This window comes from Macrobrachium rosenbergii, chromosome 41, assembly GCF_040412425.1.
Source record: "Macrobrachium rosenbergii isolate ZJJX-2024 chromosome 41, ASM4041242v1, whole genome shotgun sequence".
Taxonomy (NCBI): Eukaryota; Metazoa; Arthropoda; class Malacostraca; order Decapoda; family Palaemonidae; genus Macrobrachium; species Macrobrachium rosenbergii.
This window is the reverse complement of record NC_089781.1, coordinates 90103454-90119984: the sequence shown is the minus strand read 5'-3', so window position 1 is coordinate 90119984 and position 16531 is coordinate 90103454. Positions and strand designations below refer to the sequence as shown.

The 16531-nt window shown below is 36.3% G+C and overlaps 1 protein-coding gene across 1 annotated transcript in view; it reads right to left on the bottom strand.

Moving 5' to 3' along the window:
* LOC136826989 (enolase-phosphatase E1-like) overlaps positions 1–16531 on the bottom strand; it is a 100809-nt gene that overhangs the window by 31325 nt on the left and 52953 nt on the right. The window contains 7 exon segments of the mRNA XM_067084637.1: positions 674–733; positions 3599–3658; positions 4058–4117; positions 4850–4909; positions 12790–12849; positions 15698–15757; positions 16080–16139. Of these exon segments, the coding sequence (XP_066940738.1) occupies positions 674–733; positions 3599–3658; positions 4058–4117; positions 4850–4909; positions 12790–12849; positions 15698–15757; positions 16080–16139 (420 nt within the window).

Genomic DNA, 16531 nt, shown 5'->3' with positions numbered 1-16531 from the left:
TCACATGGCATATGCTGCTGCAGAAAAAATTGGCATATGCAGCTGCAAAAAAATAAGATTTTTTCATATCAAATCCCCCTTAATTTATGTTCGTTTTGGGACAGATAAGTACTGAGCAGGCAGTCCCCGGTTATCGGCGGAGTTCCGTTTCTGAGGGCGTGATGATAACTGAAAATTGCTGCAAACCAAAAATCGGCGATTTCGGAGCCTTTTCGGCGATTTTCGGGGGTTATCGGTGCCGAAAAGCGCCGATTTTCAGTTATCGGCGCCTCTGTTAGGTATGTATCGGCACCAATACCCAATTATCGACACCATAAGCAGAAATCGGCGATTTTTGGCACTGAAAATTGACGGTTTTCGTCACTAGACAAGCCCCATAAAACCAAATTGCTGTTAACCGAGCCCGCCGTTAACCGGGGACTGCCTGTAATGACAGGACAAAAGAAACATGAAGGGTAAAGGTCAGCAAGCTATGCAGGCAGAGTTGAAGGGAAACCAAAAAGAACCTTTAATACTGTGCACTGTGTGCCACAAAAGCCACAGTCAACAATAATTGTCTATGGGATTGTCTGCTAGTACATTTAAGACATTCAAGTAACTAAAAGAATTAAAATTATTTAAAAAACAATAAAATCTACAAAATGCTTCAATTTAAGGATGAAAAAATTCATACCTTGGGTTCATCCAAGATAATATCATTCGTGCTCCAGCCAATTGGCTTTTGTGTTAGGTCCTGAAATAGTTTGAAGCAAGCTATAGCAAAAACATCATTGAAAAGCTATACTTCAAACTGCATAAAACATCTTTTCTATCAGAGAAAGGTCATGCAATGATCACAAAATTCAATGTGCAGAGGAATGTTTAATTCCGGCATTAGTCTGCTAAAAAATTAAACCAAATATTGCAATGGTGGCTTTTGGTCATCGGGCTTGCCTCTTGAATTGTTTAATGAGAGATAATAGTACTAAATGCAACATCAGATGTTTGGTAATTTTACATCCTCCCAAGACATTGCCTTAATTATGATCCCCAAACCAATGTCAGGACAAAAATTATCCACCAATTAATGTCAGGACAAAATCCATGGGCAAAAGCCAACGACGGTGACTTTCTGAGTGTGCATTCAAGTGCCTAAAAGAATTAACATATTAAAAAAATAAAATCTAATAAATGCTTTAATTTAAAGGAAAGATAATGAAAAAGTTCAGACCTCGGATGCATCCAAGAAAATATCTTCCATGTTCCAGCCAACCGGCTGTTGTGTTAAGTCCTGAAATAGTTTGAAGTAAGCTACAGCAAAAAAAAATCACTAAAACTATAATTCAAACTGTGTAAAACATCTTTCCTATCAGATAAAGGACAGGCAAAGTTGAATATGCAGAGGAATGTATAATTCCAGCAATAACCTGCTAGAACTTTAAAATATCAAAATTTTACTATTTGTATTTTTCCTAGGATACAAACCTGCACTGTCATAAATGGAATTTCTCGCCAAGGCACTCTTCAGCTGTCACTGACAAAACTAGAAAAACAAAATCTTACCAAGTAGACCAATGAGCCATTTGTGGCCTAAGCCAGCCTTACCCTTTCCATTTTGTTAATCAGCCTTCCTTCCATCCCACTCACCTCCATGATTGGGAAAGATTGAAACCATGAGGGGTGGTAGAGGAGGGTAAACTTCCCCATGAAAGCATAGGTTTTTATCCTAGGAAATATATGAATTACTATTTAAAATTTGGTGTTTGTTCAGATGGGAATACAAACCTAAACTTTCATAAATGGAGCCTCACCAACAGGCAGGAAGCCAATCTACCCGATGGGGCTGGTGGGCACACCCTGGCATGCCAGTGTTGCACCTTCCAATGTTGGGTCTACCTCCCACAAAACTCAGGTCACTACACAAATGTGAGACAGGCCCATCCATGTATTCACCACTCCTGATTGAGTCATTGAATAAAGTCCTTCAATGATGGCATCGAGAAACATTCGAACTTAAGGTCCGGGATTACCACAAAGTATGGGACGAATTCCAGGGAGATGGAGGACCAACTGACCAAGTGTGAGACACTGAACAAGAGGGCATGTAGCTCTCCTACTCTCTTGCCCAAGGCAAGGGAAAGGAGGAAGACAGTCTTCAACATCAAGTGTCTATCTGACACTTTCCTCCAGAGTTCATACAGGGGTCTTCTCAAGCAGGAAACAACTTTGGTTAAGTCCCACTCAGGGGGCATTTCTTCTCAAAGTGGATGAGGTCTTGGCTAGAGCGAAATATTTGGAGGGCAAGGAGAAGTGCTAAGCATGGGCTCCCCTGAGGAGGAACTGCCCTTCTTATAATGCTTTTTCTCACAGAGACACCACTGGGATGATTGCCACCCAACACATTCTTCACACGTAGACTCTCTTGTGCATTCTCACCTGACATGAAATACAGACCGAGTATGTATCTACCACCCTTGCCCACACGACGGAAATCAGGTTTTGTGCCCTCCACAATAGCCATGAAACATTAGGAAGGGGCTAAGACACACACACGTGGCTGCCACATTACACACTAGGTTACACAAAGCGGGATGCTCACAGGACTCACAAGGCACAAAGAAATAACATAAAAAACCTCTCTTCAGGACCAGAAACCGTAATGAAACTTTATGGTATAATACACTGGGCTACTGGAAGTGCAATGACCCTGCAGAGGAGAAAAACAAAAGGGCAGGAACACATGAAATACACAAAGAAATCTCAGCTACATGGGAGAAGAAACCAGTGATGAGAGTGAAGGTTAATGGCTGAGAACGAGATGGAATAGTAAGCCCAGCTCAGTCACGTGTGACTCAGGCCTACTCGACAGGATTTTGTTTTTCTAGTAAAGTCAGCGACAGCCGCTGCTCGCCTTGTGTAAGAAACTCCACTTATGAAAGCAAAGGTTAGTATTCCCATTGAAGCAAACAAATACTGCAATGGTGGCTTTTGGTCAGCATACTTACCTCTTGAGCTGTTTAATGAAAGATAATAATCGTAAATGCAACATATGATTTTTGGTATATTTTACCTCCTCCCAAAAAGTTGTGATAATTATGATCCCCCAACTAATGTCAGGACAAAAATGATCCACCAGTTAGTGTCGAGGCAAAGTCCATGGACAAAACCCAGCAACAGTAACTTTCTTAGTAATAGACAGTCCCCAGGTTACAAGAGGCTTGGCTTACGAAGTTCCAAGCTTATGCCACTCTTAAAATATATTCATCAAAAATTACTTCCCGGGTTACACCACACGTTCTGGGTTTCCAATGCCGACGATGCCGATCTGACAGAAGAAATATGGCTCCAAAAATCTGGAGGTTTTTTTTTGATGAAAAACTCACTAAAAATGCAGGTTACATCATTTACAAGACACCCAAATGATTAAAAGTAACGTTTTCTTATAATTTTTGACGATATTTCGGGTTACAATGATTTTTGGCTTACGAAACGGCGTCAGAACAGAACCCCCGTCGTAAACCAGGGACTGCCTGCACATTCAAGCACCTAAAAGAATTGACACTAAAAAAAACCTAATAAATGCTTCAATCCGAAAGAAAGATAATAAAAAAGTTCATACCTCAGACGCATCCAAGAAAATATCCTTCATGTTCCAGCCAACTGGCTTTTGTGTCAAGTCCTGAAATAGTTTGAAGCTATAGCAAAAACATCACTGAAATGCTATAATTCAAACTGTGTAAAACACCTTTTCTATAAAAGGGCATGCAAATGATCACAGTTGAATATACAGAGGAATGTTTAATTCCAGCATTAACCTGCTGGAAAATTAAACTAAATATTGCAGGGTCAGCTTTTGGGCAACATGTTTGCCTCTTGTGTTGTTTAATGAGACAAGGATCCTCAATGCAACATTAGTTCTTTGGAAATTTTACCTCCTCCCAAGTTAATTGTGAACTAGCAATTAATAATTGGAAAGCAAAACAACTCTTGGAAGTTCAAATCTATAACATATGGAAGGTTACTGTACTTTACAAAAATGCCTCAACCTTGAAAAAAAAAAGGCACTGAAAGTACATACCTTGGCCACTTCTGAGACTGTACCCTGGCTGTTCCAGCCAACAGGCTTTTGTGGCAATTCCTGAAACATTCCAGAGCAAGATAAGGATAATACTTACAAGAATAACACCTTTATTAAAAGGTAATCAGTTTTATTTTGAATCAATGAAATTCCAAAGAAAATGTAACTTGACTGCTTGAGTCCTAAAAAAAGGAAAGAAACCTACATGTATTACATATATCTTGTTAACAAAATAGCTCATAATTGCTCAACAAAAGAATTTGGTCTCCAATGTTGCACCAATGCTTTTAATATGTAAACTCTTACTCATTAATAAAAACTGTACTAAAAGAGAGACGAACAAAGTCAACCCCCCACCCACACCCTAAAGTCCACAAAGAGAAAGATCCTGACATCTGATGGCCTTCTTAGCAATGTAGAAATGAACCTTAATAATATTATTATTACGAAATCATTTATCAACACAAACTATACAATATCTCTAGACCTGACATAGATTCAAAAGGATTCATTCTTATAATGCTTAAGACATACATCAAAAGCAGGAATATGCTGATTTAGGTAACCAGCTTGATAGGGAAGGCTTATAGAACATAAAGTACTGTAAATGCAAAACCCATTTGATTCTGGGGGAAAAACAGATCTTGTCCTTCAGTACTGCACACTGCACTTTGCACAAGGCACAGGTAACAGTACAATAACCCTCTTATATGAACCACCTTTAAAAAGAAAATAAAATAATGGAATGAAAAATTTAAGATATGCATTAACCTTCAGCAAGAGAACTCATACCTTAGATGTTTCCAAGGCATTTCGTTGGCTGTTCTGGCCAACAGGTAACAATGGTATGTCCTGAAATAATGTGATGCAAGGTTAGATAACAGAATATCATTGAGGTGCAAAACATCAAGACTACTAAAAAAAAATCCTTTTTAGTAGTACATCTTTCCTCTCAACAGAGAAACATGCAGAGAGCAATAAAGTAACTACTTAAAAATAATTTAACAATATGATGAAGAATTTGGTCCATATGCTTGCCTTCAAATACTTCTACCTCACATAAGATAATGGTTTGCAATTCCACGACTTAATTTTTTATGCTTTTACTTCTCTTGCACAATTGAACCAATATGCCATATTTCTTGGTGCCAAAGACCCTGCAACCTCAAAGATGCATCCCCAATTTTGACTTGCAAAATTTTGAAAACATAAATAAAAATAATAAGGGCAACACTCATAAGTTGATGATTTTGTTTTGGTCTGTGCACCACGCATATTTGTCTCAGTGCAATGAAGTAGTGCGCTAGTGCACATCATATTGATTATTGTAGTTTTTCAAGTTATTTCAAAGATACTGTTTTATATTTTTCAGAGAACACTGATTTCAAAATTAAATACCGTAAGCTTTTTTGAAGCTGACATACCAGCAAACTGAAAAACCTGAACCCATTATGAAGTAACATATAGTACAAACAGCCCAGCTGTGTTAAGTCAGAAATTTCCTTGGCCAACAGTGTCTCAATGCAGGCAAACCGATGAAGGATAATGTACCAATTATTTCTAATCTCAGAAAAATGAAAAACTAAACACCACATAAGAAAATATTAGAAATACAACAATTTACTATCGCAGTTACACTTGTTTAAAATAGAGCATGAACATGACACCCCAAATGGAACAAAATAAAATTAGAATAAAGATTAAAAGCCAAACAACACAAATAAGAAAACCATTTTTACATAATCTTCAAACCTGAAAATATTTTGCATACTATTGCCAAGAATAAGAAGTCAATTGTCAATTTTTGAAGAAAATATCATAAAAAGAGCAACTTACATTAGTACAATTTTCCACTTTGATTACAATATTACAGCTATACAGTCACTAGCCGACTTATGAACGAGTTACATTCCGGACAGCTGTTCGTATTTTACATTTTACATTGTTCATAAGTCACAGATTATATTGTTTTCGCTGTATTTTTAAATTACGCAGTATCGTAAAGAATTACTTCGGGTGTTAGAAAGGTAAAAAGAAGAAAAATTCTGATTCATTCAACACTCAAAATTTAGTATTTTTTCCATGCTTTGAAAGTTATGAACTTTGAGAAAATTTTGCAGGAGCAGCGTCTGACATTGGAAGTTCACAAAGTAAACAATGCACACTGCCATCAACAAAAATACATGCTAAACGTTTCCTATGCAGAGCGGAAATACAGAAAATGGGAGTTCATCAAAGAACAAGTTAAATCGGGAAGATATAAATAAATAAGATTATTTTACAAGTATGAATGAGTATTCTCGTGATTGTAATACATGGTAGTTAATCACAAGAATACTCAGGATAATTAGGGAAGGGGTTACAGTAACAGGTTCTTCTTCCTCCTTGTGTTCTTCTGTCATTTGCAAAAATTCTTACTAGCATAATAGGTGCACAGAGAAAAATTTAAACTTACTGGTGGCAGAGGGGAGTGCTCCAAACACACTTTTAACTTGGGACCATGTCTGTTTGCATCCCTGAATGTTCATAAGTAGGGTGGTGACTGTAGAGTGATTTACTGATACGCCTTTTAAAATACAGCAACTTTTACTTTCGTTAGCTATCAAAGTTCCCTTAAAGTGTCAAAGTTGTTTGAGAAGAGTGACAATACCAATAATATTGATATAAAGTACAGCATTCGTTACTATTCTTTCACCATAATCTGCTGATAAAGGAATGAAAGTTTGTAACTATGTATATCTTCATGCTTTTTTATGATACCTTCCTCTGGACTTACGATGTGCCGATGAAAAACATAACCTTTGGTCCCTAGCACATATAGTATATTTCTGAGACTTATCTTTTGGGAATAAAAAAGGACCTCTGATGTCAGGAAATATGGTAATTATATGTACTGTATAATCAAAGCACTGGAATTATCTAGAAAACGTGAACCATTCTTCCTCAGAGCCACAAAATTCTTGAATGTCGAATGGTAAAAAGTCTATCCAAGTTACTGTATTTTGGAACAAAGTACTTTAAAAAAAAATAAAAAATCATAAACACAAAAAAAAAAAAATCCTTCAACCTTGAGAAAAGGCAGAAACTTCATACCTCAAGCATTTCCGAGGCAGTATCCTCAACAGTGCAAACAAAAGGCTTGACTGATGTGGCCTGAAACATGACAGAATTTTTTCAAGACAGAGTATCTTTTCTATCAATGGAAGGCTGTACAAACGATCTAGTAATATAGTACCTGAAAGAATGTTTAATTCTACTTCAGACAGATAATGAATTAAACAAATTTGAAGGTTTTTTAACTCTTAATCCCACCACAAGGAACAAAAGTGCTCCACTCAGCACTGTATCTTCAAACTAGTGCTTCTCTCATACAATTATCTAAAGAATGGGAAAAGCGAATCAATAAAAGGCCACATTATTCTTAGGAATTTAATGCCAAAGCCCTTTTAGTTACTGCAATATTTGCCCATAAGTAATTTGAAATACAGATGTGGATTGCTAGTGCAAATGACCAAGAAGGGCTTCAACCCTTAGTTGTGTTGGGCCCTGTAACATGTCAAAAGTAACTCACAACTGAAAATCTTTCAAAAGGAATTTTGCATCACTAAAAGGAAAGTCAAATTAAGGTCATCCAGAATGCTAAATTATTTCCTACACAAAATAATTCAATATTAAAGAGAAAAATAAAAAATAAAACATCAAATATTAACCAAGTCATCAGCTTCAACACTTGCCAGGCATTAACTCCACAACAGAGTTCAATGCCTTAAATTTTACATAGTAAGAGATTGTAATTATTGAAAAATAGAATAAATCCCTTCCTAAGCCCAATAATTCTTGGCTGTTGATGAACATGCTACAAACAAGTATAAAAAAAAAAAGTTCAGATTGAGCCTGGATAATCAAAATGGTCATACTTTAGGTAATGCACAGCAGTACCCTTGCAACCACGAAGATTCTGTGGCATACTAGAATATTTCAGTTTGACAAGAAAAATTTCACTGAATTGTATTACTTAAATTAATACAACTATGTAAAATATTCTAATCAATTTCATCTTTTCCATCATATGATGACCATAACAATCAGTAAGTTAATTACTTGCAGTTTAATCCATACTAAGAACCAAAACATGCAATATTATGAGATCACATTTTCCTTAAAAACCAGAATGTCATAAGATGCCATCTTCAAAGTAAAACCAATCCCAATCCCATCTTCATCCTGAAAAAAAAGTACACCTGCTCCATCTCGCTGGTCTTCTACAGCTGCTAGCATTTACACTTACAATGGATGAGAGGAAGAAATAATCACTATGATTAATGGGTTAGTATGAAAAAGCACTCATGTTTAACATCGCTTGTTCATTGCAATGCATTAATCATAAAATGTCTGAATTGCTATTTTAGACAGAGGAAAAGAGAAGCTTCCCAGATGTGGGAAATCTCTGATTCAAGTGGCAGTCCTGTTCTGCAATTTGCACTGAAGGAACTTTGGCCTGAGGTGGGGCATCCTAGTATGAGCCTCCAAAGTGCCAGGGAATAGAGCAATGGTTTTTAAACAATGATAGGATCCACAAGCCTTAGTGCTCATCTTTGCACTGGGTTAACCTGCTTCCTGAGCCCTTGAAACTGTCACAGAAAAGGTAAGTTAAGAGGAGGGAGAAGCCGTAGCCTTTGCAGTACTACCCCTTTGAACATCATCCCATTGCAACTTATGAGCCCAAGGAAAAAATATCTATATATCTATGAGACAGAAATGAAAGAAAGTGGAGCAATATCTACATAAACCAACTCTGAGGATGGCTGATAATTTAATACCATTCTTAAAAGCCCACAAAGGAGGAGATATGGATAAATCCTTCCTCGATACTCTCAAATGTCTTGGAAATGGCTTGCCTCAGCCAGGACACCATTCCTCAAGAACAGGGCTTGTCTTCCAAAAGTGTCTCTAATAGTTTTTATGGGGCCTGGTAAGGAGTTGCTCTCAAATACTGGTGGGGATGAGTAACAAAAAGGGAGTGGTATTATTATTTGGCAAATGTGTTGAGTATCTGTCACAAAGCCATGGGCAAAGGAAAGGTTAATCAAGGTGCAATTCTCTATAGGGTTAACAATTTCTGACAAGGCATGTAGTTCACTCGCTTTATTCAATGAGGCTAGAACTGGAGTGATTGCAGCATTTACCATACAGTCCAGGAGAAAGTCATAGTCCAGGAGCTTGAGAGGACACCTGGTCAAGCTCCTCAAAGCTTGAGCCAACTCCCAGTTGGGAGGTCTGAATGCCAATTCCATGGCAGACACACTGAAATGATGAATTGAATATGAAATGTTCCCACTAAAGCCTCATCTATGCTGCAACTAAATAATGCTCAAAATAGGTTTGATCAATGTCCTTTAATGCCCAAAAAGGACAGCTTCTCTTTGGATCTGGGGAAGATGAAAAAGTCCCCCATTAAGGCAATACAGGTTTTGAGTGATACTAAGTGGCAAACCTTACCCAATTCCCCTTTTAAAAGTTTGTCATCAATCTTCTGCAGGAAGTAGTGATAGCAGAAGCTGCTTCCTCTGAAAATTTCTTACTTTTAGGCAGTACTACCCTGGTGATGCCCTGCCTGAGTACAGTAATACCTCAAACTTATGCAAGGTTAGGTTCCAGAACCCCTTGCACAAGACAAGGATTCGTGTAAGTTTGGTACGGTCACTAAAAATGCTAATAAATGCTTATTTCCAGAGTTTAAAACTAAATATGACTCTAATCATGCACCCAACGTATTATGCTAACTTTTAAATGAAATTAAAGTTAATGTAATTTCATTTAAAAGCTAGCTTAAAAATCCTTAAAAGAAATAAATATCCAACATAAAATTAAAGTACTCTATGTTAATGGGTACTGTACTTGCCACACTAGCGCATGTACTAATGTTACCCCTAATTCACGGGATGCCATTTTCTTTTTCGCTCACAGAGTAAAAGATGTTTTCTTTGCGTCACTAGGTAAACGTAAAAAATCAGTCATAACGAAGGTACGCAGTTCAATAAAATAAAGAAAAAGTGCATAATGTTCACAGAGGGTAAAGGTAAAATTCAATCAATTAAAAATTATGTACTGCACAGATAATGACGTACATAGAAATAATAAGTTGTAAAAATTTGTAAAAATATGCGTGAGCGCTAACTACAAACGAGAGAGAAAGAGAGAGAGAGAGAGAAATAAGTATGGACATTGAAAATATTGGACTGTAATACAAATTTTCCATACCAATTTTACACTTAAAAGCATGAAAACCTATAAAATACTTCAAAAATTAAACAAACACTTTTTGCAAGGTATCACATCTTTGAAAAGTGCAATAACTTTGGAAATGGGTATCACACCTTATAAAAGTAAACTGACTGTACGTGCTATAATTACATGTAATACAGGTTGCACCAGCACTTTTCTCCGAGGTTAACAAAGTAATTTTCACAGAACGACGCCAATACAACTCTTAGTTATGCCTCTGATATGTTTTAGTACATTAACGAATTCATTTTATCAAACCAGTGCAACTAGACAACCTCATCTCAACGTCATGTGAGGGCCTAGTGCAAAGAATTTGTGAATGGGCACACTACAGTAACTGTACTGCCTTTGTATCATATTTATGTACAAAAATATATGTAATACAAATTTTCCATATTGATTTTACACTTAAAAGTATGAAAACTTTAATGTACTTCAAAAATTAAACAACCTATTTCTGCAGGGGTACCATCTTTGAAAAGAGTAGTACCTTTGCGAATGAGTATCACATCTTGTAAACTAACTGTACATGCTGTAATTACCTTTGTATCACATTTATGCATGTACAAAAGTAAAAATAATACATTTTTTCATAAAGACTTTACACATAAAAGCATGAAAACTTATAAATTACTTCAAAAATTACACAAACACTTCTGCAGGGTTTCTCGATGATTTCGTAAGTCACGTGTCTGCGAAAAAACTGCGTATGCCAATTAGTTAGGTTCCAATGAAAAGTTTGCGTGTCTGTGAATGCATGCACATAAGATCGAGGTATTACTGTAGTAGGAAACTGTATCAAAGACAATGGTGTCAAAGACAGCTGTGTCTGGTTAAAGGGTAGTCCTGAGTTGGACCTGAACTGCTGAATCCTCTATACAAATCTGCTCCTTTGGTCTTCAGAACCCCAGAAGGCAACAGTAACAAGGAAAGGCCCATGACAGCAGAAGCAGAGGATGTAGTGGCTACTCAGAACCCGAGATAAGTGCCAAGAGGAAACAGCAAGGTTGGCAACCAAAAGGCTGGGCTGATTCACTTGGGCATGAGGGCAACAGAATATTGCAGCTAGAGGTGAATGGCAAGAAGCAAGATTGCTGGCAAGTCTTCTGTCCAGGAGGCAAGGAGTGTGAATGGCTTGATCTACAAAAGGACCCCACACAGTATATTTCTTCCATATCAGCTGTGCTGCACACCTTCTCCTTCACCATCAATGTACCATGTCATTGAGCTGTCTGACAATACCTCCTTATCACAGGAAAGGATGATGGATCACTACTGCTTCAATCAGTACTGATCCATCACCATCTGAAGTGTCTGAAGAAAATCAGTGGGACAATTGGGTACATGGTGTTTATCCCCCCCCCCTTATGCACAACAGTCTATATGCGACTAAACAAATCTTCCGTGGTTAAGCAATACTGTTTTCAGCAAGCCAATTGCAAGAATCATGGGTCTTAGCCCTGTGGTGACATGCCAACCGGCTAACATGCACAGAGGCATATTAGAACTGTATCATAACAACAGCCTAAAAGTAAAACTTCCTCAAACACTGATCAGCACTCGACATATATCCACTTCTTTATGCATTTTCACTCCCAAGAAGAATCTAAAAACAAAAGCTTTCCCCCATATAAACTATTATATTATTTCCATATTCACATATATTTCAAATAGGGCAAAGTTTAATCTGGTAAAGCTTCACCATAAATAGTCAAAACCAAGATAAAAACAAAGATACAATTAAGATTAGCAAAAAAAATAATAATAATAAAACTGTCCACAATTCTCAGTACTGTTCAGGTTAACTGAAGGCTAAATAAGCATTAATAACAATAAACAAAAAAGAAACTATCAGTGAATGAAGTCCTTCCTGAAAAGAGAGATTGGGTATTTACTCAAATCCTACAAAAAGAACCAAATTAAGTCAGTTCCTTCCATCACACATATACACACTGATAAAGGATCAGAATAAAGAGCATAGGAGACAGAAAACCTGTGCAAGAAACCAAAGACATCCTACAAAAGCTTGCAAGATGTTGAAACACAATGGAATGACTGTAAATGCAAGTGGCAGATGGAGCAGGTGCATTCTTTGTGACTGGGATTAATTCTGCACAGAATAAACCATCTTATAATTAACAGGTTGTCTGACCAACAAAAAAAATTACTCAAAGATTTCATCAAGAGATGTCTCTTTCCCCCTATTATTCCACTGGTCAACGATTTGACATACAAAAGTGTTACTTAGTTGTCTTTTACAAGATAACTAAGGCTGTAATTACTGAAGGGATGGTAATTAAGGCTATATCATTTTGGGATATCACAAACCAAATCACAAGTAAACTTACGACATTTTTAAGAGTACTAAAGTACCTCAAAAGAAATTAAAACAATAAAGCTGACACCCAAAAATCAATTAACCTTCAAGTATTTTAAAATTTTCATACCTTAGGTAAATCCAAGACAGTACCCTTACTCTTCCAGCCACCAGCCTTGCGTGGCAGATCCTAAAATAATTCAAACTAAGATGAGGGAAAACTTAACTGAAATTTATTGTTTCAACAAATGACGTTAATGGGAAAGGTATGCTAATTAACTACAGTACAACATTTCCACTATTTGAAGGGCTATATCAACAAGTCAACAACAACATTTAAGAGCTTTATTTTACATTAACCGAGAAAAATATTGTGTGAAATGGCTGTCTTCTTCAAATAATATGTTAGTGTCCAAGTCACTCTATTATGAACTGTAATACATATTTCATTCTCTTCTTAATAATTAGGCAAATATAGGCTGTGAAATTAATATGAGTAGGAGGGAAAAATTTCTATACCTTAAAGCATGCAATTCTTGAGAGTCAAGGGCACATAGAAAGAAAGATTCTAGAGCTTCACACCAAAGTACTGTACCAAAAATAACAAATTAAATTCCTTCAAGTAACATGACCTAACAAATGGGAATTAAATGTGGTTCCATTATTTAGTTTGGATGAAAGGAAAATGTCTCTATTCTATAAAGAGTAAAATTAGTATTTCTATGCCTATCCCATCAGTGCAAATACAGACAAGTTTCTCCTATTTCAGCCTCCTCAATCAAGGTTCTCTCAAAAGACACTCTAATTCAAAGGTAAGAAAACTGTACAATTAAAATTTTTGTGAACCTCACCAATAATCAGTTTTGCAATTTTGAAGCTTAATATAAATAAACAGTATGACCCCGATTAGCTACAGAAAATATTAAAGGCATATTGCACCAAAACTTTTGTTATGACACAGACTCCAATCTCTTTTTTACTATCATTGTTGTTCATCTCGTTTCAATTTCAATGACAATTCAGTCATCCAAATCAAAAGCCATTTGCTTGCTTCCTTACCCACCTATAGATGCTTCACCAAAACTAAAGTTCTGCACTGCTTCAAGTTGAAATTTTACTTTTATTGACTACCTAGCATAATAATTTTGCACTTTAAACTGTGAGGTAACAAAGTTAGATGCCAAAGAGTGTTTATTAAGGACAAACAGCTTTACTGTATAGGATGTAGTCAATACCATGCATTGTATTAAGACACCTGAATGAAAGTCACCACGTGCACTAAAGGAATGAATGAATATCCGAATTTTGGGCCATAGGGCCTAGCACCAGGGACTCCCTAGGCCATACAGTGCTAGGTACATTATAGATCATATCACAGTAGAAAGTTTAATTTATTCTACAGTTCACAACCTATGCCATTAGAGTTATCACAAATGGAAATAATCAAATCAAACATAAATAAAAAGGCACTGTTATACCTGGGCACCAAATGCCACCAAATATCTAAAATGAACTACAGTAAACCCCCCATATTCGCGGGGAATGTGTACCGCAACCCCCTGCTAATAGTTAAAATCCGCAAATAGTTAACACCCCTCTCAAAAAATGCTTATAACTGCCTATCTTGAAAGTTCAAATACCAAATGTATACCTTAAACTAACGTCCTACATCAAATATACCTTAAACTATTAGCCTATCACTGTATTAATCTTTGGAATGATATTAATATAATTTCAAAGTCATCTTAAACATTTTACCCTTAAAAATATATACGTACATACTTCCAGCCAATAACAGAGAGAGAGAGAGAGAGAGAGAGAGAGAGAGAGAGAGAGAGAGAGAGAGAGAGAGAGAGAGAGAGAGAGAGAGAATTATATCTTTCTATCAACCACTCTCCCTTTCTACCGATCCATCTATCTATCTATCTATCTATTTCTCACATTCTGAGTATCTTTTGGCGAGCGAGGAGAGAGAAAAAGAGATTTTTCAGTATCCTTTGTAGCTATCTTATTTGACCACCAATTGGGCAACATACTATTTGACCAACAAGTGGGCAACATTTTCTACCCTACAAAGTCAATATGTCAAGATAAATTGACAGTTAGATTACAACCCCCTCTCACCCCAAGTTTCAGAGAAGACTATGAATCGACTTGTTTTCTTTTAAAATTTTACATAACTTACTATAGAAATGAATAAATGTTGAAATTATAGCATGGAAAATTAATAACAAGGTAACATCACGTTTATCTATAAAACTACAGTACATACAGAACAAATAAACATATACATACTGTATACATAAAAAATCTATCTCAGAGAGAGAGAGAGAGAGAGAGAGAGAGAGAGAGAGAGAGAGAGAGAGAGAGAGAGAGAGAGAGAGAGAGAGAGAGAGAGAGAGAGAGAGAGAGAGAGAGACTTCGGCCAGGTGCTAACTTTTTTTTATGATGGCAGTTAAGCCTTTATCCATCCCCCTACGTTGGATACAGAAAAAGATCAGGGATTGAACTAAAATCTTACTAACTCACTATACTTTCTTTAATGAATTGATATTTTGCTGTTTACATTAATATCAATATTTGAAAATTAGTAAATCATTTATTTATCATGCAAAACAAATAAACATATATTACATATGCATAAAAATTCTCTTATCTCAATGTATATGTACATACAGTAGAGTATTCAGTCACGAAAATAATGTGAAAATACAGAATATTGCTCCATGAAAAAATCCGCGAATGGGTGGGTTTTTCTGCGAATAATTTATAGATAGGTTCCACAGAAAATTACACGAATCGCTGAGTCCGCGAATTTTGAAAACGCGAATCCGGAGGGTTTACTGTATGGCAGCAATAAGCTCTGCAAGACCCTAACAGCAACCAAAATATGTGTACACTGATATGACAGCTGTGCAGTATCATACAATGAATCACAATGTACTTAGATAAACCTGAGAAAATTAAAATAAACTACCTACAACATCAAAACAAAGGCTTTCCAACCTCCAGCACATAAGAGTAAAAAAAGTTCATACCTTAGGTGCTTCCAAGGCTGTACCCTGGTAGTTCCAGCCAATAGGTTTTCGTGGTGGGTCCTGAAATATTTCACAGCAAGTAAAAGCAAATGCCACTGAAATGTACTCCCTGAGGAAATAATATCACCTACAGGGAAATGTTTGGGAAAAAATCTCTGTTGCCAAGAAATATGCTGATTATTGCACAATTAAACCACTTTAATTTTCTACAGAAAACGAACATTTACCGCTTGGGACCACAAAATTTTGAATGCCAAATAGCACAATGCCTACTCCAAGTTACTGTATTATTGAACATAAAGTACCTTACAAAAAGATACAAAACATAAATACAAAATTCCAAAAAATGCTTTAACCTCGAGACAAGACAGAAACTTCATACCTCAGGCATTTCTGAGGCAGTATCCTCAACAGTGCAAACAATAGGCTCGACTGATGTGGCCTGAAACACGACACAGTTGTTTCAAAACATTGTATCTTGTCTATTAATAGAAGGATTTGCAAAAGATCCTGTAAAGTAGTACTTGAAGAAATGTTTAATTCTACATCAGGCAGAGAATGACTTTAACAAACTTGTTGTTTTAGCCTCTTAATCCCACCACAAGAGAAAAGCGTACTCCACTCATAATTGTATCTTTTGTACCAGTATTTCTCTCATATACAGTTATTTATCTTAAGAATAAGAAAAGCAACCTGATAAGTCTATAAAATTCTTATTAATTTAATACAAAGCCCTTTTTGTTACTGCAATATTTGCCCATTAGTACCTTAAAAGAAAGATACAAAATTCCTATATGCAAATGACCAAGAAAAGCTTCAACTCTGAGAAAAGAA